Source organism: Cynara cardunculus (assembly GCF_001531365.2).
Source record: "Cynara cardunculus var. scolymus isolate 2C chromosome LG 15, CcrdV1, whole genome shotgun sequence".
Taxonomy (NCBI): Eukaryota; Viridiplantae; Streptophyta; class Magnoliopsida; order Asterales; family Asteraceae; genus Cynara; species Cynara cardunculus.
The window spans coordinates 16,128,696-16,148,251 of NC_037542.1; the positions used below are offsets into that span (position 1 = coordinate 16,128,696).

Below are 19,556 nucleotides of genomic sequence, written 5' to 3' on the forward strand. Positions count from 1 at the left end.
TTTTATTATTAATATTTAAAAAATTACGTAAATTGATCAAAATAGAGAAATCATATAAAATAATATTTTAAAAAACAGAAAAATGAAAGTTTAAATAACATATAATACAACAAATAAAATTTAAAGAATAAATAAAATGTAAGAAAGAAAAATGTATTTGGTATTCTAGAAGAGAATTAAGTACCTTGTTCCATAGCCTGGGGTGGAACAGAAATGTTCCACTTTGTTCGTTCCACATAAAAATACTGTCAAACATAGAACAATGATCTATGTTTTGTTTTGTCATGTTCAATGTACCAAACATACATAGAGGAAACACCTGAGACAACTCCAAATTATTCATAAATCACTAATAGAATCAGTTGGATACATATAAATTGATCCAGATAATTATAGTTACAAAAATGCTTCAAATAATTTTGTAGATGTTTGGTATTCAACAAAAACGAGCGTTGTTTTTATATTAAAACAACACATAAAATCGTACATATATTTTTTATTTATTTATCATTTTTATGTTGTTTTTTTGTTTGGTGGGGCTGCACACATCACCTTTCTTTATTTGTTTTTATTATTTCGTTTTCTCCTTTCTTTTCATACTTTCGATTTCACATGTTTAAATTTGGTTTGTGGTATTATGTCCCATGTTGTTCTTGTGGTCTCATAAAAAGTACATCAAAGGGTATAATAGTAATTTTCATCATTTGCATTTAAGCTTTTCATCTCTATTTTTAATGTTCATTTATCCCTTTGGTAGCTTTATACCATTAATTTTCATTTAAAGTAGGTGTTCGAAATTTAAAATTCCAACATAAACAAACATGAATCATAATGATGAAACACTAAATAATTCAACATCTAACCTTTTTTTTTTGTTACAATAAAACAAAAAATGCTATAATTCAAAAAAAATGTAATTATATGAAACTAACAAATATAATAACAGTTTCAAATGAGAATACCTGAAAACGTGAGAACATCCTTATCATATATGATAATATACGTGACGGGATCTGGTGGTGTGCGGACGATGTGACCCGTGCCAAAGGGTCACGTGTTTTTCTGTTTTGGTATCACATGTAATTGACTATAGTAAAAAAAACGTTTTCTTGAGTTTTTGTAAAATAAAAGTGTTCTCGTTTGAACCATTCCCAAATAAATATAGTCTAGAGCTGTTTGGTTTGTTTTCCATTTAGTCATATATAGGTAAAGTTGTCTGTGCAGATTAATTTATCTGTGCAGATTAATTTGTCTGTATAGACTGAGAATGTTTTTTTATTCAGGAGAGAGATAAGTTTTAATTAATAAGTCATTTTCTACATCATTAAACCAATATCAAACAATCATATATAATTAACAAAATACAATGTAATTGTGATTAAACTAGTATTAAAACGTTTCCTAATTTAGAGCAACTTTGACCTTAAAAGTTAAAAGTTTGATATGACTCGTTGTGATGCAAAATGTTAAATGTGCACGAAATGTCACCCATGTGTTGGGAAAATCATCTGGGTTTGGAATAAAAAACTGCCCATTTGGTTGCTATATATGGGTGTTTGAGTATCAAATAGAATCTCCAAAAGAGAAATACTCAATTGGACCAAAAAGCTTGGCCCATTTTAAAATCACCTTCTTTTTTCCTTGTTTTAAAAATACATATTTTATACAAGCAATTCTATTACTTTTCCATAAAATCTTGCAGTAGGCACTCATTATTATAGATCACTATTGAATTATTGGGAAAAATAATTTGATATAGGTATTATCCATCGAGTATAGATTGAATTTGGTCACTATCTCGCACATATACAAATTGATGTAATAGTCTCGTCAAATCCGTGAAAATAAGTAGAATCATGTTAAATTATTCTTTAAAAGAGTCTTTGAAGAAATTTTTTGATATATATTGAGAAGAAATGATCAAAGTCTAGCAGATGTGGAGCTCCAACACATCACTCCAATTAGGGGCGGACTTATGTATGTCCGAATGGACGCTTGTGCACCGGCTCAACTTATTTTCACAAATAGGATTTTTTTAGGTTTCAAAGGTGCACACTAGTAAATTTTGAGGGGTGTTTGGTGATATTAGAAAATATAAGAAATATCAACCAAAAAACCATAAATCTCTCAAAATCAACCTAAAAATCCCTTGAAATAGACAAAAAACGTAAAAATCTCTCGAAATCAACAAAAAAACTTTTAAAAAGAAATCCTCAAAAATCTAAAATTCAGATAAAAACACATTGAACGACTTTGCAGGTATTTAATCCACCTTAAAAGTACACCTGCTTATTAATATCTTGGGTCCACCACTGGCTCTAAGTGTCAAAGTGTCAAGAGGGGACCGGATGGGGACAGATTACCCAGAGTGGATACATTGACTCTAATACCACATGAAAATACGTAGACACACGTTAGATTACCCTCCAAAAAAGCACCGAGGGAAAAAAGAGCTTTCCAAATACATTAAGAAAAATGGTCCAAATTTGACTGATGTAAAACTTCAACAAAATCTATCACGAGATGATCTCATTTTGGTCTCTTAATCAACAAGTGGGCTGTCATTGCAATTGTGTAACGATCACGATATTCCATTCAATTTCAAATAGAGAAACCTAAACACAGAAAATAGAAGTCCTCCACCACATAATATACATAAGAGTCCTCTTTCGTAGTTCCACCAAACCCAAAGGAAATTCCTAACTTATCTGGAAATCAATGCTGGTGTCAAGCATGCATGCTCTTTTCTTCTTTCACTCCAATTTGATATCTGGCGAAGAAGCAAATAATCCACCATTTTCCTTCCCCAAGCCATCTCTTAACTAAATTAGATCAACATATGCATTTTCACTATACAAAACTAATAATCGATAGACCTTGCAAAACACGTAATCGATAGATATATGTCAAATGTAAAGTGCATATTTACCTGCTGCAGGAGTCTCTTTTGGTATCTGTAACCCTGGTGAGATTAGCAAATAAAAGAAAACTATAAGTAATAGAATCATAATGTATATGTTTGTGTGTGGCATTGTGGGTTTGGAATGTAAAATAATAGATACAAGATCGACATCATCAAGCATTTGGTTTCAAATTAGATTTCATATGTCTGTTGAGCTATAAAGAAGGAGGGGTCTTTCATATTCACACACCAAGAAACACGAGGGCATCCAATTCTTTTGAGAGAGTCATAGTCCTTGAGTTAATCATTTGTATGATTTACAGTGGAGAGTAGTCTTTGGAGTTGTCTTCTTAAGCATGGAGTCATGAAAAAAAAGTTGATATTGTATGATCTCATACCTTGGAAATTGTTATATGCTCATCTGTAGTGAAAAGAATACTTGGATTGTCCTATGGTACTTCTTTTTCTTTCTTGGTGACCAAATTTTGCTAATTTTAGTTTTCAATTGATAACAAACAAAATGAGGGCTCTATTGTCTCGGTCTAATCCCTACACATTTCTTTTCCGCACATGTTCCAATTTTTAACACCACCATGTATGTTGTAGATGACCAAACCATATCTAGTGATATTGACTCAGCTTCGCATCAATTGATGCCACCCTAACCTTACCCATTCTTGTTTGGCCATTTTATGCTACATCTATCTTAGGCACAAGTTGTATCTTGGTCACCAATCATTCACATTCATATAAAACTTGAGGTTTCAACCACGAAGACTCGCTGATTTCTGCACCACTTCTTCCATCTAGACCTTTTCCTAGGGATTGCCTCGTCGTTGTCATCTCTGTCATTCTATTACTTCGACCCTAAAGACCAAATAATATAGCTCCTAGCTATGATGTGTCAGAACACACCATATCTACAAAAATGAACAAGTAAAATTAAAATTATAGTTACCTTGTCTGTTCCATATATGTAGTCACAGTAAGTGAACACGGATGCAAAGTTGCTTTGGCTTTGCCCTCCAACGTAATGATGATAATCATGGTAATCGGCGCCACCATAAAAAGGGATATATTTTGTAAATGTCCAGGGTAAATCATACCTGCATAATGCAGAATCCAACATTGAGTCAAGTGCTTTCTTTTGTTTACAGGATGATACATAGGAACGGGAAAACTGCTCTTTTTCTTGTTCTGTTTTTTAATCTTGTACAAATAACAATCTGAGCTAATCAACAAAGCCTCATGGCAGTGGTCCAAGTTGAATATATCATATATACTGAAGAAAGGGAAAAGATCATTAAAGGTATAACAATCCAATTTTTCACCACTTAGTTCTAGTTGTGGGAGTTAAATTCCACCTCCATCGAATATGTATTCTCTAAATACCAAAACACACCAAGACCTCAACCTGTAACAAGGCAACAATTCAACGTGGTTTCTGCGAGAAAGAATATAACTAGGAGCTTGGATATTCCATGGAAAATCAAAGAGCACATCTGACATCCTTGATAAAAAAAATCTAATGTTTCACGCTTATTCCATATTCCTACACCATCTATTACATGGGTCGCATCTCCATTTCTACTTGCAATAGAAAAATAGAACCTACAATCATGTCTTCATTTCTTTGCACATCATATTTAAGGAAGCCACAGAATGGAAATGCCAATGCTAGAAACAGATTGGGTGTAAACTTTTTTCAGTGATGGAAAGAGCTAATGCTCTCATTCAAGGTCCACAATTTCTCCATATATTTTCCTATTTGATTATAGCATGAATAATGATGAGTCTCAGGATGCCTTGAATGAAAGAATCAACATTCACCAGGAGAAACTTATAGGTCACTGTGTTTCACCGATAAACATACTTTCCAAAATTTCTTGACCAACCAATCGTGGGTACTTTTTTGAAGTTCCATCATCATAGCTCATAGTAACTTAGCAAGTTTCTAGTTTTAAAACCATTTATATTCATATATTTCTCAAGTTAAAAACAGTAAGCAGGAGAGACATTCAGATAATAACAAAGGGAGAAAAGAGAGGTAACTTCTGCTCTGCAGGTGCAGCACAAAGAAAAGAAAGAAACAAGAAGAGAAGTAGAGTGTGAATAACACAAAGGCATTGAGGGGAGGGGCGAAAAAGGAAAAATATTGCGAATTTGCGATCATTTTCATTATGACCAGAAGTTAATTTAATACTAATATGTGCACTGTTACCAATCAGGCCTAAGTTCAATACACTATTAAACATCATTTGGTCAAATAAGCCAAAGAAGAAAGGGAACAACAATAACATACACTGAAAAAGCAATGCTAGAAAGTTGGTTTAAACCCCAAAGCAAACTTACCCACTGTGAGTCTCAATGGCCTCAATCTGCCTCAAGGCAATCCATAACCAGAATGTAATCATGTGTCCAGGAACTATTGCGGGACCCAGAAAAGATGGAATCCCAAGGATCAGTACCTCCACCCAGTGTGCATATGGAGCTGCAAACCCTATCGGTGCTGTGTATTCATGATGAACCTTATGAATTTTTTCATACCCCCACTTGCAATGCAAAAGTCTATGGATCCAATAATTAGTATAGTCCTCAATAAGAAAGTAGACCGCCAATTGAGATATAATCTCCATTAATGACGGTAAGGGCAAGCTTGTTCGAATGCCAATCATCTACAATACCAATAATGAGGTATAAGAAAATAATTTTGTTTGTTCACTGATACAATATTCCTACTAGTTGCAAAGTAGAACTAAAATAAGCATGTTATCTTCAAAAAAATAAACACAGAAGAGGCCATAAATTACTTCATCATTTTTTTTCTCTCAGCAACATATTTGTTATCAACAATTTTTATTACACCGGACCCTACGGGTGAAAGTAGAAGTTTAAGTCTCTCATAATCAGTATGACCTCTCATGACCCCCTCCCTAACCACTAAACCACCATTTCAGTTTTCATAATCAATTGAAGAAAAACACTGGAAGAGATGATGCACATAAATCAAACTCAGATGTAAGAACTGCACATATCACTTAATCAAATCAGGGGTACAAACCTGAAGACCGTTTTATGTACTTGACCTATGTGATAAAGAGATTTACTTTCAGAAGATCCAAAAATTTCATGGATGCTATTACTGGGTAACGCAAGCATAGGAACTCATCCCAAAACTGATATCAGGCTGTGAGATGATATATTTATATTGGTTGATCAATCAATCAAATAAACATCATAAAACGCTTAAATGAGACTGAGAATAAACTGAATATGGAAGAAATTCCCAACGTCAGCAATACATATAACAGAGTTTGTCAAGCAAATGCTTAATTAGATCGACAGTACAAATATAACAACTAACAATCACAAAAATCGCTGAAACCAGGTTGAAAATATAAAAACCGTATCTCATACTCAACTAAAATTAAAATGAAGTTACTATCTTAACAGTCAGCAGTAACAATCACAAACCACTGCAGCAGGTCGATAAAATCCGATCCGCATTGAAACCGAGATTCGAAAATTGAAAATACAACAATAATGAAAAAAGTCCAGCAACAAAATCAAGAGACATCATATATTCTCTCTTCTAGTCGATAATACAAAAATATAAATGAAGAAACAAAATCGAACGTGAACTCAATTAACTAATCTCAATACTTTGCAATTAAATATCAGTGAACTAGGTTGAAGACAACAAATCCAACACTCTTCAAACTAAACCAAACGAAAAGTTAAACAAAAAATCTTACTCGAATCGAAGGATAAGAGACGAGCTGGAGAGGTCCGACCACGAGGATGAACATGCGCATTACATCGAAGTAGCATCTGAAGTTATCATACAAAGAAAACTTAACCTTGGGTTGAATTTTGTAAGCTGCAACGTAATCGCGAAATATAAGTTCAATAAGAACGTAGAAGAGAGGTACAAGAGTGAATATGAGGAAAAGGAATAGAATGTTGTGGCAGTAGAGGACGTAATCGGATTTGTTGGCCGTGTAATTGAACCACAAGGTTTCGGCTCCGGTGAGCGATCGTCCGATGGCGGTTTCCGCCTCTTGCAGGGAGGAGTAAGGCAACATTTGTGACGGTGGAGAAATGGGGATCGGCGGAGAGTGAGAGGATTTTTGTCAGTTAGTTCCGTTAAAATATTGGGGGGAAAAGGAAGATGAGAGAAAGAAATAGGAATAAGCTCAAATCACCATTTTTTCGTTTGGCCTAACCATTTTTCCCTTTGATTGAAATATCACCGCATCCTTAATATTTATTGCGGAAAGATAATTTTTTTTTATCAAATTCTAACTAGTTTACCATTGTAATTGTGAACCTAACTTGTTGTAATTATAGATCTGACCATTAGAGTTGTAAACTTTGCCGTCACAATTGCATATTTAGTCATCACAATTACATATTTATGTTGAATTTTTTGTGTCACACTTCAAATAAAAGAATAGAGTAAATTAAGTTTTCAGTCCCTGTGGTTTGTTAGAAAAATTTATTTTCGTCTCTATGATTTTAAAATTATGATTTTCATTCATGTAATTTGTAATTTTGTACTTTTTTGTTTTATGTTTTAAAACTTACTTTTTTTTATATATATTTTTGTGGTTTATAACTCATTTTTATTTTACTCTCTCATACTTAAATAAAAATAAATTACAAACCATATGAATAAAACAACAATTTTAAAATCATAGGGATGAAATCTACAATTTTAAGCAAACCCAAGGACAAAAAAACATAATTTACTCAAAAGAATATATTAAAATTTTGCCACTGTCATTTTTAAAATAGATATGCTATATATTTGTTTTTTTTTTCAGATTTGAAGATTCCATTCTTTTTTAAATCTATTTTAAATGAGAGTTTAATATAATTATTGGAGGAAAAAAAAATTAAATCTGAAAATTTTCTAAAATAACACATCTATTAAAGATGCTATAAAAACATAAAAAATGAAATTTAAGAAAATAGAAAAGGAAAGAAATTGCCGATTATTGAAAATTATGAATTGCAAAAGAAATGGTTTTGAAACAAAAATTTAACGACTTATGGTCTAAATTTCGAGTCCAGTTTTTGTACAAAAGATAAGAATATCGTTTCCTTTTAATTCGTTCACGAGCTAAGAGCGAAACCCCTAAAATATTTTATATATCGGGAGGATGAGTAATAATTGTAAGATATAAAATTAGAAACATTGAGTTTGAAATAAATGATACAATTCAAGGTAATGGTTATGCTAACTTTGAATTAATGCCCATTTGATTGTTATTTTTAAAATCTCAAAAGGACCTATTAAAACCCGGTTAGGAGTGCGGTTTGATTTGATTCTAACTTTTGGTCAATGATCGGTTAAGAAATGAGCCGTTTTTTGGTTAAAAAGGACCGGTTAAGATTCTTGTGTGCTTTTATGCACGCTCGTAAGGTTATCATGACCATTGTGCTTGGTCGAAGAGGCCAATATACTTTAAAATTTAACGCATACTCATTTTTTTTAAGTTCTTTACTTGAAATTGATAACTGTATTAATAATGTCAATGTTAAAATTATTCCATAAAAACCATGAATTCATGGACACTAATTTACCCAAACAAATTTATAATTTTACAGATTCAGACTAATATACGACTAGTAATAACAATAAAGAAAATAAGAAGACACAAAGATCAAGACTTTTAAAGCATGAATTAAAGATTAGGCATAAGCATCAAGGCGAAGGATGATGTGAGGAGAGTTAAGGTGAGAATGCAAGAAGAGATCTGGACCATTGAACTTGCGCATCTTGGTACATCTTATTCAAGGGTGGAGATCCATTTTTATGCTTCTTACCTTAATTATTCTTCTCACTATAACCCAACTCTAGACATCAATTAACATATATACTTCGTTTGTATATAGATAAGTGTTGGTATTTAAGACCAAATAATATAGATTGTTTTCCAAATATTTATCAGGTAAGCACTTACCAGTAAGATACCATACTTATCTATCTTATCTGGTAACATTTTTTGCCATTTGAAATAACATTATTTGTAAGCATTTACCGGGTAAAAATCTTCTCCTCAAATTCTTGATTCTTATTTTGTCTATTACCGGTTAAGATTCTAGGTCATTGTTATGTCCGCTCTGAAGACAAGTGACACTTGATAAACATTTACCCCATAAGTACTTGATAAACACCCTGTCGTAGTTGTTAGTATTTTTATTCTTGTTGCATTAGAAATTATGTATATCGTTTAATGTTTTATCTTGGAAAGACCTATGAACATATATTACTCTATTTGTCTTAAATTAAATATCCACATTATTATTTTAGTTTTTTTTTTCTAAAATAAGAATTCAATGTCAAATGTAATATGTTTACTTTCTCATTCTACCTTTAATTATAAGTCGAATGAAATTTCTCTTACGGGTTAAATTGTCTTTTTATTAATTAAAAAGTGATGTGGTATCCAACTCAGTATCATTTGCTATTCAACCCAATTTCATCTCATCATTCGCCACATCAACATGGTAACCGGTTAATGCTTCAACCGGTTACCGGGGTACTTAAATGTTTAAAACTTTACATTTTAGGTACTAAAATGAAAGTTTTAAAAGTATGTTAGAATCAAGTTAAAGTACATTATTTTTTCATGCAAATTTGTCCATATATAAATGTTTAAGTTATAACAATAATTTGAATAATTATATTTTGATTAACACACTTTATAACTACTTGATAAGAAGTAAACGAAATATCAAAATTTTGGGGCTTAAAATGGCATTGAAATCGTTTTCAATGCATAAATAGTCCTTAAAAGATAATGAAATAACAAAAGGGAAACATTTCGATACTATATTATAAAGCATTTGACGAAAACTTTTAAAAATCATTTTTTATGCATGAAGTACAGTTTATTGATACATATTACTTAAAATTCAAGATTACAAGTAAATTGTGCGTAAGTACAACTTATTAAAGCTTCATGTTTGAATTCGTGTAACTAACTGCAGATAAACATAATCAAACATCTCATTTTAAGTATAAAAAATCTAAAATATAATTAGTATAATCATTGTGTTCTAACAAAATACTTAATTATTATAATTATAAAAAGTTATACTATTAAAACAAAAATAAAAAAATGAAGTAAAGAATACACAAAAAAAGAAAATTTAAATAGTTAGTTTGGTACTAATTCAATATATATTTTTTAATTTTTATGATATATATTTATATTTTATTCAAAAATAAAATTTTTCTCAAAACCGTATTATCACATCGACTGGGACAAAAAAATAAAACTAATATTAAAATCGAGATGTATCTCGCTGCATTGTGCGAGTATCATTCTAGTTAAATGAATACATTTTAAATGTCACATAAAATAATGACTGTGATAAAATAAAAAATGAAAGAATAAATTTCCTTATTTATTTTTTATGGTCAACTAGGCATGGACAGAAAATAAAAATAACAGACAGAAATGATATATGATCATATATACTTTTCATGTATATATGAATGCTTATTATCGTAAGCTATTAGGTATTTCAGATATTCTTTTTTTCTTTTCTGTTGTTTTTAAATATCAATCCAATTGATTAAATCAAGATTTGTAAGAGGGGAAGAAACAACGCAGAAATGGATTACTCTTGACGAATGAAGGTTGTTTGTGGCAATTGTGATGATGTCTTCTTTGGTGCTTGATCTTCAATGAATCGATTTCATTAGCTTTCAGTTGTAAATTGTTACCATAACACTCGTAACCTGTCTTTCTCGCTTGCCTAACCTTGTCAAAGATGAATGAGAATTCTGTTGCAGATGACGGGTTCTTGAGATCCCAATCTCCAAATTTGGGAACTGCCTCGCTTCCTTCTCTCATTTCCTTGAGAAATTAAAACCTATGTATATTAATAGTATATTGTTTTTCCTCTTTTTTGTTATACCGTAAAGAGAACTTTGGAAAAGACGCAAAAATTAATAAGAAAAGAAGATAGATCTTCGATTTAACATGTTTTGTGCAATTGATTTCCATAATTCGATTGACCAAGCAATTTTATAGAAACATTACAAGTCAAATAAAAAATGGCATCCAAACAATTATCTGAGCATGTTTAAAAATAGAGTAAATTACGGGTTTGGTCCATGTGGTTTACATTTTCTACCTACATTGGTCTCAAAATCAAAATAAATATAGATTCAGTACCTCTGGTACGCATTTTCACACCTGTTTAGTCCCTCCCTCTAAACCCATTTAAGTCCAAGGGTATTTTGGTCTTTTTATCATTAATTTTGTCTTTGTCCCATTTTGTTTTATATATACAAACACACATCTACCATCATTGGCCTCTCATCTGTGTCTCCGATACCCTTCCCTTTCGTCGGCAGGAACGATGAATTTATCTTCTCCGACTTCATCTTCTTTGCCTCAGCCGCTGCAAAACCACCAACGAAGCTTCTTAGTCCACCATAGCGGTCGCGACCTTGGCGGCGATGGTGGGGGGTTTAAGATTCACATCTCCACTGGTTTCGAAACCACTTATTCGATTGCTCCTCTTATGATTATTGAAGCATCAAGATTATCCGTTGATGTTTCTTGCCCGACCCGACCGATTCGGTTCTTGCATTTTCAGTTGCGACTATTAGCAACGATGGGTAGTACTCTCCACACCACCACCACCACCACCAACCGGTGGTGTTATCACATGGCAAAGAAGATTTAGGTCCTTTAGCTAAACTAGAAGATAGTGTAAAGAAGCTAAAAAATCTGAAATCATCATCGGGTCAAACAATAACTCGAGCTCAAAAGGATTCATCACTCAAATAATTAGCAAATTGGGTGAATGAAAATTGTGAGTCAGATCCATTTTCATGTTTAGAGCATTCAAAGTTCAAGAATTTCGCGAATTAACTCATAAGAGATGTTTTTACAGGTGGGTGTATTTTTTCGAAGCAGGCTGAGGATGTTTTATGGGAAATGGTTGGTGACATTTGTGGGAATAATTATCAACAATGTGTGGAAATTGTTTTTGATAAATTCAAGACTAAGGGGTGTTTGGGATTGCTTACTTAAAACAACTTATGTTTTTCTTGTATAAGTGATTATCAACGTATGTGGTGCCAAACTAAAGTTTTATAAAGAGTGTTTAGATTAGCTTATGATGATACCAAAACGTAGTAAGTTGATTCTTTAGTGTTTGACAAATTTTGTTTATACATGTAAAATAACCAAAAAAGACATTCTTCTAAACAACCCCCCCCCCTCCCTTAAACTCTCTTCAAACTAGCAGTTTTCTCTCAATCTTCCAATGGCAACAGGAATCCCAATCTCCAAATTCCCTTATTAAGGTCTGTTTCAATGGAATTCCAATTCCTTTTCTTCACAAAAATGCCTAAAATTTGTTTTCCAATTTGCAGGAATCAAATACCATCATGAGTTCGTGTTCGTCTCCAATTATCAGTCCGATTTCCAATAAGCTTTTCTGGAGGATTTGATTTAAAGAAACCCTATAATTCCCCGTTGATTTCATAAACTCTAATAGAAAACAGATTTGTAATTGATTTATGCAAGACACCAATTATCACAGAGGCAAAAAAATCAGTTTTGTAGAAGAAATCACAACAAGAGATCGCTTACGTGAGGAAGAAGGCCGATTCGATGGTGGGTGGAGAGGTCGATTTCGATTTTTGTTGGAGGAACTGGTTCAATTTCTAAGGAACTGGTTTGATTTCTTGAGGAATTGGTTGCTTGAGGAAGCAGCCGTATCGAGAGTCTCTAAACCAAAATGAAGAGACATACTGTAATGAGGCTTGAAGGGTTAAAAAGGTTATTTGATTTCCAAATCTAATAAGTTGAATACGACAAGTTAAAAGGAGAGCAAGTTATCAAAAACTTTGTTATTGGTTTAGCACTAGTATAAGCTATTCTTTTTTCTCCATCCAAACACTAAAAACTGTTTATTACCGGTACCACACAGAATAGGTCAATAATCGGTTTTCATAAGCAAATCCCATATATCCCCTAAAACTTTAAGGGATCTTGAAAACCAACATCAATGGATGATCAATCATTCTATCAATTTTGTCTCATCTGAGGGTTTTTGTCGGAGAAACGAAAGAAAAGGGAGGGTTTTTGCCGGAGATTTATCCTCAAAACCACCTTCATCTCCACCATCCTTGATTTTCCCCAAAAAACCCTAGAGATCGATTGATCATATTCCTGAATTTGTGTGTGTGTTTGCTTCTACACCAGAGGGGAAAAGTGAGAAGGGGAAAACGTTTGCTGGAGTTTCACCGAAGTTTGCCTTGGGGTGGAGGGAACATTGGTTGTGGGGATATCTGAAGGTTGAAAATGAAGATGGAGATGGTGTGGCAGTGCTTTAGAAAAAGAAACGGGGATGTCCCTGAGAAACACCGTTATTGTGGGTTTCTTATATGGAGGGAAGGGTTGTGGTGTGGAGATGGTGGTCGGCGCGACGAAGACGACGGTGTGGAGATGGTGATCCTCGCCCCTTTGTACTTAACTGGATTAAAGGTGCGAAAATGCATACCAGAGGTACGAAATTTGTACTTATTTTAATTTTAGAACCATTATGGATAAAAAGTGTAAACCATAAGAATCAAATCTGTAATTTACTCTTAAAAATAAATCAAATTGATTTCATAGAGAAAAAGAATAAGTAGTGGATGATCACTTGTGAAGTGACATAATCGACTCATATGCAAAGTGTGGTTGTATTGATAAAGCTTTCAAGTAGTTTCATGAGTTGCGCGAAAAAGAAATATGTGGTCGTTTATATATCAATGATTTTGGGTTGATGGCATCATATCAGATTGTTTGATAAAACTAATGGAAATAGAAAATCCATTCAACTTGCATCTTACTTTCTGACCATTTAACCTTGATTTTGGAGTTTTACGTATTCATGGTTTTTCATTTCAGTAATTTTCATTTATAAATATAAGCACGAAATAAGAATTCATTAGGGAGGTATTTTCATTTTTTTCCCCTAAAAGTCCCAAGTCTTTTAAACAAGTTGGGGGTTTCAGTAACTATATATCACCTCGTACATATCAATTTCAGATGGGCATGGGTATATAAAACCCAGATTGGTGGTCCGGGGATATAATGTTCTTGATAAAGGGATGATGAAGAAAGAAGAAAATGAGGAAATGACCAAAATGTCCTCACATGAAAACATGTGAGGCCAGTTAAACGCAGAGTCGTAATAACCACTAGGTTCAATTGACGATAACATTAATAAATTAAAAGTCACAAATCTTATGTACTTCTAAATTATTTGAACGATTTTCTAAAAGAAACACAATAACCCAACTACATTCACGGAGATAAATTATGTTCATTTTAACATCATAATTACGGCTAGACTCTACATGTGTTATTTTATAATTAAACTACCAAAGATGATCCATTGCTAAAATCTGAATTTAGGGGTCGTTTATTAAATATTTACCTTGGTAAGTGTTTACGTAATCAATTATCTTATCAGATAAACATATACAATAATAACCAAGAATCTTACCCTGTAAAAACGAGACAAAGATCGAGTCTTACCTGATAAACACTTACTGAATTATAAACGCTTACTATCAATCTATTTTGATGGTCGAAAATATTATCCCATAAGGTAAGTAACCATGATAACACATGTCAGTTGTCATGTGAATATTTACCCGATAAATATTTGATAAAAGGGAAAAACTGGAATTTAGTTTTTCGAAGACTTTAAAAAAAAATATGACAAACAATTGAAATAATAGAATAAGAAAAATGGAAAAAAAAAGATAATTTAAATGCAGACATGCTTTACGAGATCATCGACAGCCAATTGCCTCTTCCTTAAGCAAAAACATCTTCCCCCTCCCAAAACTATACATACACTCAATCTGTATTCACACATCGCTTTCATCAATTAAAATCTATGTCAGAGAAGCCCCTACGTGGAAGAATTCCGGTCAATCGGAGAATCAAACCACCTCATCCGTCATCTTCCACTCACAGACTTCACCGGAAAGTAGTAGTAATTCGTAGATCGTCGAAGAAGCATTCGAAATTCATCAAGAGATGGAACTCCGAGCCTACTTTGTTGACCACCGGTATCTCCATCGCTGGTGCTGATGTCACGGAGGAGCACCGGTATATGACTCCGCCAGGAGACAGTTGCGCGATGTTTCTAAATAGGATCTCTACGGATGTATTCTCTTCGTCGCCTGAGTTGTTGCCTGATTCGCCTGAAAAAAGAGAGGTAAACGAAATCAATTTCTCAAATTCAATTGTTTGATGTAATGCCTTTGTTTAATTTCATACATGACGCTCGTAATTTACTTGATCCTTGACTTATCGATTTAATTTGATTTCATCACCGGCTGCTTTAATCGTCTCATATATAAATTTAAAACGATCATTGATCGAGTGATGAAAACGAGTACGCTTTTGATCGAGAATAAAGAACATGGTTTTTGATCGATAGAGATGGATTGTATGTAGTTTTTGGCCGATCAAAAGGATATTACATCAATAATACTTCTAACATTGTGGCTTTGTAATTTTCGTCCTCATTTGTTTGATTATAGAAATTATATACTTCTCCCTTGTACACGATTTTTTTTTCCCTCTCTTACCGTAATAAAGATATGCTGTCATTGAATTTTTGTCTTTTTCTTATCCATGAATCAGGTAAAATGTATATCATTTATTTATTAAAATAAAAAGATAGAAAAAGTAATTGAATAAATTTATATTAATTAAAATAATTACATATCTTCGAAAGGTTGGTGGATAAGAACATGACATTAAGGCTATGTTTAGTAAATTAGTAGAAACGAGTTAGTTATTGATAAACTAGTTGTTAGTTGATAAGTTAGCTGTTAGTTGAAAAATAAATATTATACTAATCATGTCTAGCAAAAATTAACTGGTAAACTTATTAAGAAATGTAAAAATGATTTAAAAAATGGCATGTTAAAAACTTAATCAATTATACAATATATAATATAATTAAACAAAAATAGTAATTATATAATATGTTAATTTCTTATTGACTCTTTCCAAAGAAAATTGACTTTTTATTTTTAAGGGAATTGCTATGAGTGATCCTATATCGACCTCTTTTATATTAATATTAGAAAATATATAAAATAAATCTTGATATTGATGTGTAAAAAATAAAATACATAAAGATACAATTAACAATATATATATATATATATATAATATCTTTATTTAGTAGTTTACTTGGTATTGATATAGTCTCACTCTCATGTATAACAATTTGTCATTAAAGATTATTTTATGTTGTGTTGGTCTAAAAATGTTTTATGCAAAACGATTTCTTAATAATAATAAATTATAAGAATTTACAGGGGTAAAATTTAACCTAGGTACATTTGAACACAAAAAAAATGAAATTATGTTAACTTGTATGAATTTAAATTCTTTCAGCCAAGTATATCAATTAAGAGAATTTTAGAATATTTTTACAAAAATATAATATTATTCAAAAAGATAGCTTTTCCCACAAATATTAAAATTTAATTAATTATAAATATTTTATTATTGAACATCACAAAATTTGTGGATGGGATGTCTTTTAACCGACAAAAATTTGTGACCTCAATGTCGGTCAATTCCGGACTTTAATGAACCCATTAAAATAAACAAGGTTTTTAGTCAACTTCCAAGATTATGACATTGCAATTTGCAAGAACAATATATTTATTTAACTTCTGGTTTCTACCTTTAAATGTGCATAATACTATCAATATTTTAGTTGTATTTTACTTTTCGTACAAAAAAGCAGGTCTCATAGAACTTTTGGCCTTCATTTATGAATGATTTGATATACTATTAATGATTACAATGTAATATATAGATGTAAAATTTAAACACCAAATTTTTATATTGCTTTAAATAAATCCTAATAATTCTAATTTGAACATAATATTTTAGATCAAATGAAATTTTCGTATAAGAATTTGATTTATGTGTTTGTAGAGTCGATAATCATTGTACACGATAATAATGCAGCGATATAACAGAGATGCAAAAGTTGTGGTTAAGGTAACGGTGGAGGGAAGCCCTGGACCTATTCGGGCTTTGGTGAAGTTAGGTTCGAGTGTTGACGAGACAATAAGGCTTGTTACGAACAAATATAATTCAGAAGGAAGGAGTCCTCAACTTGACCAAGATGCCATCACTTCTTTTGAGTTGCACAACTCGAACTTCAGTCTTCAATGTGAGTCCCTCCAAGTCTCTTCCTCCTATTCAAGTTATGTGGTATAACCTTTCTATGCTACAAGTTATAATTTTCGTCATTTCTTTTTTACATTATTAATGGACAGAAAAGGGACAGGTGATTAAAAGGATGAAGATTTTTTATTCGTTACAGAAATTGACAATTGAAAAAAAAAATATTTTTGTTGTTAAACTTCCACGTGAAGGAAAGTTGTAAAAGAAAACTTATCAGTATTTTACTTAAAAAAATTTTAGAGTACCGAGTTTTTTTTACTTTCCTTTTTATTTCTTCATGAAAAAAGGTTTCAAGAACACTATATTAATTTTAACTTTTTGTTTAGTTTTTGGATATGATAGCATGTAATGGTCATGTTGTAATTTTTTAAAACATTAGGTTTGGATAAATCAAACATGATTGGAGAGATTGGATGCAGAAGCTTCTATATGCGTAAGAGTGCCAACGACATGAGAGATTCATGTTCAAACACCTTTATTGATTCAGAGATTATTGCGTGTAAGGCAAACAATTCTCCATCTCCAAGTTCAAATATCTCCTTCCCAAGTTTTATATTTCAGGGATTAAAAAAAATAATAAGGACAAGTAAGATATGGAGGTTACTCGGTTGTTTTGATGGGTGATTTTTAAATTTTTATCTTAAAAATCATATAGATGACAGTTGACAAATATATGTACATACTAGAAAAATATTGATACATAAACATTATATGCATAATGTTGATGAAAAAGTTATTAACACATAGTCATGTTTCGACATTTGAATATGTTGTTGTTGTTCCAGTATTTTTACTTAATATTTAAGGTTTAGTCAGACCAAGGAACAAGAAAACATCAACGAGACAGAGTGGCCAAAATTCTCCATGAAATAAGGTTAATGATGATTAATTACTTACTCTATAGTATATCAAACTAACAATAAGATAGAAAAAACTTTATCAAAAACCGACCATAAAGGTCAATATCAAGTAATTACTTACTATATAGAATATACGAAGCTAATAATAAAACAAAAAGATTAAACTCAAAAACCTTACGATACTTGTTTTGTATATTATTTGTTTCTTTTCAAAATTTTATAACGACAAAATATTTAAAATATTTGTGGATAAGGTGAAAAAGAATATTTGATAAAAAAAAACGATCTGTTAATACTTGTTGGGTCAAAATAATATCTAAGGGAATGTTTGGTTAGAGGTATTAAAAGGCAACTAATCTGATTGAAAATAAAACAAGTTGTTTATATATAATATACCCCACAAGTCCAAAATTTTCTTTCAAGGTTAAACTTGGATAAGGAAATTCATTAAAGTTTTCATTCCTTATCATTTTCATTTCCTTTGTCTGAATCAAACAACCCCTAAAAATTTGACATGACGGAACGACTTTGCTTAATACAAAATAAATTCAAGTTTGAATCATGCGGGAACATGCTTAAACCCCTTCACTAGCTTACGAAGCCAATGTATTGGATATGATGGCATAGGCCACCTCTTCATTCCTTTGTGTTAGTGTAAAAACTTATAGGGTCGTGAAAAGTTTCACCATATCAATTTGTTGTATGCCACTATATATTTTTTGAAACTACAATAAAAATACAAGTTTTTCTTAGATATAGTTGGTTTGTAAGACTTTTCTTTTACCACATACCAAAGTTTAAATCCTGTTAGTGTCATTTTATTAGTTTTTAACTTTTAATTTCAGATTTATTATGTTTTTGAAAAAAAATTATAATAAAAGACTTGAACATAGGACTTCACATATAAAAAGTAATGAAATAACCAACAAACCGACATTGATTTTGTGAAAATATCTATATTTTTGTTTCTTATAATCAAATTAATGGTGTCACAAGTTGAAAAAAAAATTAGGTTTGTCTTTGCTATTTAGTCATCTCTGAAATGTCTTCTCACATATAATTCTTAAAAAACGAGTTCATCCAGGGCCACTTGAGATTACCGCTTATCAATCTACTGCTCAAATGACAGAACTTTTAAATAACTTGAATCACACAAAACTTATATTTAAAATCATCATATTTCAAGTTTTATATCAATACAACCAACATGTATATTAACACAAATACATATATTCTCATCACATCGTACAATATTCAGCATTTTTTATATATGTCTTAAGAATATATAGTTATTTCTCTTCGGATGTTACTTGTTCGAGTCTTATAAGGCATTGAGGACTTTTTTTGGTTGTTTTAAAAAATCGTTGAGATTAGTTGAGATGCATGCAAACTGACCCACATATTTAGAATTAAAGAAAATGATTATTTCAGATTTTTTTTAAATGCTATGATATAATCTATGCTATATTATAAAGCATTTGATTAAAACTCTTAAAACAACTTTTTATGCATAAAATATTGTTTATTAATGCATAT

The 19,556-nt window shown here is 31.5% G+C and overlaps 2 protein-coding genes across 2 annotated transcripts; one reads left to right on the forward strand and one right to left on the reverse strand.

Moving 5' to 3' along the window:
- Positions 1-2,569: 2,569 nt before the first annotated feature.
- On the reverse strand, positions 2,570-7,127 carry LOC112527858 (methylsterol monooxygenase 1-2-like). The gene is made up of 5 exons (XM_025138696.1): positions 6,658-7,127; positions 5,255-5,577; positions 3,861-4,008; positions 2,930-2,962; positions 2,570-2,822 (listed from the first exon to the last, which is right to left on the reverse strand). The coding sequence occupies exons 1-5, from the start codon at positions 6,985-6,987 to the stop codon at positions 2,754-2,756; spliced, it is 903 nt and encodes a 300-aa protein (XP_024994464.1). The 5' UTR covers positions 6,988-7,127; the 3' UTR covers positions 2,570-2,753.
- Positions 7,128-14,737: 7,610 nt separating this feature from the next.
- LOC112528420 (uncharacterized protein At4g22758) lies at positions 14,738-17,814 on the forward strand. Its single transcript, XM_025139443.1, has 3 exons — positions 14,738-15,157; positions 16,939-17,146; positions 17,540-17,814. Exons 1-3 carry the CDS (start codon positions 14,834-14,836, stop codon positions 17,782-17,784), a joined length of 777 nt encoding a protein of 258 aa, XP_024995211.1. The 5' UTR covers positions 14,738-14,833; the 3' UTR covers positions 17,785-17,814.
- Positions 17,815-19,556: the final 1,742 nt, after the last annotated feature.